The sequence below is a fragment of the Pteropus vampyrus genome, unplaced genomic scaffold, assembly GCF_000151845.1.
Source record: "Pteropus vampyrus isolate Shadow unplaced genomic scaffold, Pvam_2.0 Scaffold5, whole genome shotgun sequence".
Lineage (NCBI taxonomy): Eukaryota > Metazoa > Chordata > Mammalia > Chiroptera > Pteropodidae > Pteropus > Pteropus vampyrus.
In genome coordinates, this window is record NW_011888786.1 from 1,092,038 (window position 1) to 1,098,321 (window position 6,284).

General features: G+C 40.3%; 1 protein-coding gene across 1 annotated transcript in view; it reads left to right on the forward strand.

Annotated features, from left to right (window-relative positions):
- CC2D2A (coiled-coil and C2 domain containing 2A) overlaps positions 1–6,284 on the forward strand; it is a 117,900-nt gene that overhangs the window by 48,335 nt on the left and 63,281 nt on the right. The window contains exons 12-14 of the mRNA XM_023533927.1: positions 735–944; positions 1,930–2,036; positions 3,922–4,062. Coding sequence (XP_023389695.1) covers positions 735–944; positions 1,930–2,036; positions 3,922–4,062 — 458 coding nt within the window. The remainder of the gene's footprint in view (positions 1–734; positions 945–1,929; positions 2,037–3,921; positions 4,063–6,284) is intronic.

The following is a 6,284-nucleotide window of genomic DNA, read 5'->3' on the forward strand; positions in this document are numbered from 1 at the left end:
CTCCCAAAAGCCCCCCTGCCTGTGCAAAAAAAGGAGGCTCGAGGGATGTGTCTCAAATCCCATATCCTGATCATAGGCAGTGTCTACAAGGGAGGCGAAGACACGAAACCCGAAAGTCTCCTCTCCACCTTGGAGCTGCTCACACTCGAAAACTAGATTCTCGCAAAAGCGGCCGTGGGAGATGGAGACCGTCTTGAAGACCGTGGAATAAAAGCAGAGACAGGTGTATCTGACACGCCGCACACCGTGGGGTCCAGGAAGTCCCCGTGGACATTCCCATGCCGATTTTCCACACAGTCAGCGGCTCCACTGCCCTCTTCCCCTGTTACTTTGCTCGTGGAGAGTATATCTATGATCCAGAGAGTGAACGGTTTGGACTGGAATCTGTGCTCCTCTCATGAAAAGAATTTCGAGGTCATCAGCGATAAAACCCAAGATTTCAAGAAACAGGACAGTCTGCATGACAAAGATTAGGACGATGACTTGGGAGACAGAAAATGTAAAAGACCTCGGAAGCAAGATTGAAATGGTTTCTCTCCTCACTCCTTGTCTTTCATTTTACGTTTCAAGTATTCAGAAAAGAGCAGGCCTTGAAAAACCTCCAGGACATTGGGAATGGAGCGTGGTTCTCCTGGCTTGCCCAGGGTAGGACATATCTTGTGTCTGACAGTCTTCCCACTGCTCATTAGATCAGTCTTAACTGTTTTCCCCCCACGCTCTGCTCTCTCTGGCAGGCAGTCAGATATGTGCACAGAAGTCCACACATGATTGGATCTGGAGACTCCCCTGGAAATTTCCAACTGGACATTGACATTTCAGGGTTAATCTTCACTCATCATCCCTGTTTTAGCCGAGAGCATGTTTTGGCAGCCAAGCTGGCCCAGTTGTATGACCAGTATCTTGCAAGGTGCCAGAGAAGCAAGGCGAAGTTTCTTACTGATAAGGTACACTCTACCACGCTCACTGTTGGCAGGGCTGGTTCTTCTGATGAGTCCAAACAACAAAGTACCTCCAGTGGCAAATGCTTATGCTCTTCTTTCTCATGGTCCCTCTGTCTGGGATGTGTGTGATATGGTGTCCTGCCTAGAGGCAAAAGGAAAGATATGGCGACATCCTTTAACATGTGCAAATTTAGTGGCACACACTTGGCTTCAATAGGAAGATTTGTGCATAGAGCACAAGTGACCTCACCACCAGGAGTAAGGATCAGATGGAAGATTCGTGGCTGTGTCTTGTTTATGTGAGCTCAGATGCTGAGACATTCATGGCTTGAGAACCTCTCTGTCCTTAGAGACATCCCATTTTTATATGTAATTTCTCATAACATGGTCCCTAAACACAAGTCAGTTGTTTCAACTGATGCTCAAAGAAATGGCTTTTTGATTGGGATTTCTTTCCAGTGTGATAACTGGCCTGTGGGATTTTCACAGGTAATTTTGACTATAAGCAATTTTAGTCTTATGCCCTAACTTTAAAGCTTACTGCTCAGATAAGAGATATGTCCACGATCTCTCTTTTTATGAGCCTATAATTTTATGATCTCTTCACATTACGAGAATATCATTGTATGTCCAAGACTCAGAAAGATCCACTTCTAGCCTTGAGAGAAAACTTGTTTCTGAGACACACACACATAAAAGCAACATTTCTCATCAGCTGCTTGATTATCAGGATCACAAAATAAGGATGAACATACACTGTTCTTTAGCGTCACCCCCCCATTTTTTTTTTTTTTTTTTTTTGAGAATAGAAGAAGTAGCTCTCTGTCAAAGCTCATTTTGGTGAAAGCCTGGACATGGCTGGATGCTTAAACATCTCTTCACAGTTTGCTGGTATCTTTTGCCCTAGAGAAGCGGGTGGGTCCAGGCATGTAACTTGCAGTAGGAAGTCGAGTATCTAACTCAAAATTTGTATCCATATTTTTTTAAGCTCCAAGCTCTAAGAAATGCTGTTCAGACAGGTCTCGATCCAGCAAAAACTCATAAATCTGTTGATATAACCCCAAAAGCCATCAAAGAGTATAAATCTGAAATTCGGTAAGTTTGTAATTGTAACTTCTTTTTTTTTTTCCTGTTTGATGTCTACTTGTAGAGTTGTTTTTTTTTTTTCCAGAATTTTTCTGAATATACTGAATACATGTGAAACTTAGCCACGTGAAATAATGAGATGTATCTGTCACATTAACACCAAATTGGAAGTCCCCTATGAAAGAAAGAAGGTGTGAGATGCTGTAACTCACACACTGCTGGAATAAACAAATGTTTCCACCACTTTAGGGAGCAGCCTGGCCATAGACAAGCAGTGTTGTTTTGTAATGCCCGTCAGCTAGGGACCCAGCACTTCAACTTCAGGTGTGTGTACTCTAAGGAGCCGCTCGCACCTGGAGGCATGTGTGAGGATTCCACAGCATCATTTAAAAAATTAGAAACTAGAAATAACCCCATATCAATGAACACAGCTGCCAGAGTCTTACATTGAATCTCTATACCACAGTTATAATGACTGAATTAGATCTGCCTATATCCGTATAGACGAAACAATGTTGAAATCCAGGTGTAAGAAGATACTTGCTGTGTGATACAGTTTACTAAACCTAAAGAACACCTGAAACAGCACTCATTTGTCTTAGGTTCACAGATGCTGGTACATATGGACAGAAAAGACACATGCCAGCTGGTAAATGATAGAACCAGGATTTAAACTCGGAGGGCAGGGTAGGGGTGCGAAGAGTCTGGTTCTAAAAGCTTTACCCTTAACCACAGTGCTTCACGGCCACTCGCGAAGAATGCTTCTTATTCTAGTTCACTGCTTTCTTGATTTTGCAAGGTCTTCAGAGAGTCCTGAATCTTGGCAACCCAACCACTAACTGGCTGTCATCTTCTGCCATCTTCCTTTTCCACAGCCAGCAGTTGAATGATTAGAAAGCTAGCCTTCTGTGCTTCTCTGTACCATCTCCATAGACTAAGTCGTCACAAGTACAACCCGCAGACTCGGGCCTTCCTTCTGGAAGTTCATGAGGTGCTCACTCATGAAACACTGCCTCTGTGGCAGTGTTCCTAAGACACTCTCTTAGGCAAATCTCACATTGTATGTTATAGTCATTTATCCATGTGTCTGTCTCCTGAGCTAAACTTTCTGAGGACAGAGACACCTTCTATCTCTTAGATTCTTCTAAATCCTGCTAGTACTTGCTCAAGAAAAAAGTTTAATTAATTACATAAATAGAGTATATTTGGGTTCTGGATTTGGCTATCGTTCATAGAGAGGACTTAAAGTAAGGCATTAAATAAGTGCTGAACACTTTAAATAATGGAGCTAAAAATGAAAGCATTTTCCAGAGATGCCTCTTCACGTCAAGCTAAAAATATTGTTAATCTAGTTAGCTCTGAAAACTCACCAAGGCATGAAGAAACATCACTCTGTCTCCTAAAGGTATAACCTGTGATTTGTGTTAGCACAGACATATATCTATGCTATATATAGCACGAATATATCTGTTATAAACTGAGATAGCAACATACTCCCCTATGTTTACAATAATTTAATTCATGAGAACTGCAGTTAGTGGGCCCTTTATTTTCATAGCTTCGAGGGTGGCTATTATTTAAGGGTGCATAGAATTAATAAGAATTTTAAAAGGCGATTTAATTTAATTGAAGTCAGATTCAGCTAGAGGAAACAAAATCAAATAACCTCTCAAAACAGGTTGGCATCTTATTGTCTTCAAATTTACATTCATGTTTTTGGTTTTCTAGTACTTAAGAAATATTGTAGCTCTTAAATTAAATATACACTCACTATAGAATTATTAGTTGTTTTTTTTTTAATTTGCAAACACACCTAAATAACTTTTTAATGTAAATGCATGTATATTATCTTGTAGCGAAACCAGAATGTAAATGCATGTATATTATCTTGTAGGGAAACCAGAAAACTGCGTGACGCTGAACAAGAAAAAGATCGAGCATTGCTCAAGACCATCATAAAAGTCTGGAAAGAAATGAAGTCTCTTCGAGAGTTCCAGAGGTTCACAAATACACCCTTGAAACTGGTTTTGAGAAAGTAGGCTGTTTTCAAAAATTGTATGAAACATAGATACAGTTTTAAAAATATTTATTTAAAAAAATGCTTACAAATGAGTAACCAGGTAACCACGTCCCAGGTTGAGAAATAGGAATCGCCAGTATCTGGCAGCCCCCTCCATTTCAGAGATAACCCATTTTCTGGACTTTTATGATCGGTGTTCCCTTGGTTTTATTTATAGGTTTGCCACCTATGTGTGATCCCTAAGAACATACAGTTTAATATCGCTTGCATTTGACTTTTCCGTAAATGAAAGAATATTGTGTGCATTCTTCAGCGAATACACACTTTCTTCTTTTCTTTAATACTATGTGAGATTCATCTACTTTGTGACACAGAGCTATAGTTTATTTTTCCTTGCTGTATAATTCGTTATACGGATATTACAAAATTTGTCCATTTTACTGTTGATGGACATTTGAGTCGATTCCATTTTTCAACTGTGATAGAGAGTACCTGTGTACATGTCTTTTAGAAAGATATCTGGAAGTAAAAATGTCAAGTCTTAGGAGATACGCTTCTCCAAATATTTACATGCTGATTCCACACATTTTTTCCCCAGCAGTTGAGCTGATTTATGCTTTCGCCAGTGTGCCCATAGGTCTATATCACCTATATTATCTGTATCACCTGGTACTGTCAAACACAGATGTGCCAAACTGATGACATTTTTTAATTTATATTTATCCCGTACGGATTGGCCATCTTGATTTCTTCTTTTATGATGTGTCTGTTCAAGGCTTTTGTCAAGTTTTGAACTGGATGGTTTGTTTTTTATCTTTTTCGTAAGTTGTAGGAGTTCAGCATACATCCTATTCACAAGACCTTGTGGATGACGCATGCTGTAGACATAGTCTCTACTCTGAACTTCTCCATTTACTGTCTTATTGCTGCTTTTTGGCCAATAGAAGTTCTTAATTTTAAAGCGATAGTAGATATTAGTCTTTTATGATCGGTGCTTTTTGTATCTGCTTAAGAAATCTACCTCCCTCCACCCCTCAAGTCATGTGCACAGCCTAACGGTACTGTTTCTTATGGTCTTCATGGTTTTATCTTTCACATTCATCTTTAATCCATCTGATCTGGGTGTGGTGTGGAGAAAGCGCTTTGACAGCATTTCTGCTAATTCAGCCTAATTCACCAGACTGTGATACGTGAGTGAGCTCGCAGTCACCACGGCAAAGCTGTGCTCTGTGCATTAATTCAAGAGTGCCTTTGTTGGTTTTGGTCCCTTCCTGAAAGTTTCTTCTGCATAAGTGTCGTGCCCGTACACCTACATGAAAAGTGACAAATGTGGGCAATTATCTGACACTTTGCTTTGAAAACAGCCATGTTTTGGCCAAAGATAACTGCAAATTGTGATTGGGGCAGGCGGGGAGGGGAGGGATGTAATCATCATAAGACTGAGAAACATGATACAGTTTTGTTCTGCACAGTTACAAGACTGTGCTCTATGAGGGCTGGGGCCTTGTCGCCATGTCAGCGCACAGACCTGACATCTGGTCCCTGACAGAGCACCTGCCACTTAGTATCTGCTCAGTTAACATTAGTGATAAAAGGCAAGTTCAAATTATCTCTCACACAGAAACCGTGGGTATCTGCCAGAAATTACAGGGCTTCCTTTTCTAAATTCCATCTCCCAGGCTACTCCTCCCAGCCGAAGCAGAACATAAATATTTACCAGATCGTTTTCTCCTTCCTTCCTTCCTTCCTCAGGTTGAGGATAAACCAAGCTTTATAGTAGATTTACCCTTAAGGTCGCCCTAGGTTGCAAACTTCTCTTGTGCTAATTAAGCACAATTCAGTGGTGATACTTAACGCCCTTAAATTCTTTTTGAGTGACCTTTTTTCGCATCCTTGGTTCATCTAGCCACCGTGTGATACACCATAATTTTTTTCTCGAAAAAGTATCCAAATTCTAACCAGTTTATTTATAAATAATTTATTTACAAATAAATGATCAATAACAAGGGGAAAAGCAAATGTTCTCTATATATCAGTAATGGAACTAAATTTTTTGAGCCAAATTTCCCCAATGTTTATAAATGGCAGGTGCCACTGTACTGCCAAAGTGATTTCTTTGGCAGAATCCTATACATCCGTACTGGTCTGTGCCTTGAAAGACTGTTAATTGCTAAACCAACAGGCCACACTGTGTACACAGCAAACATCTGTCAGCTCTAGGCGCTTGACCAAGTTTA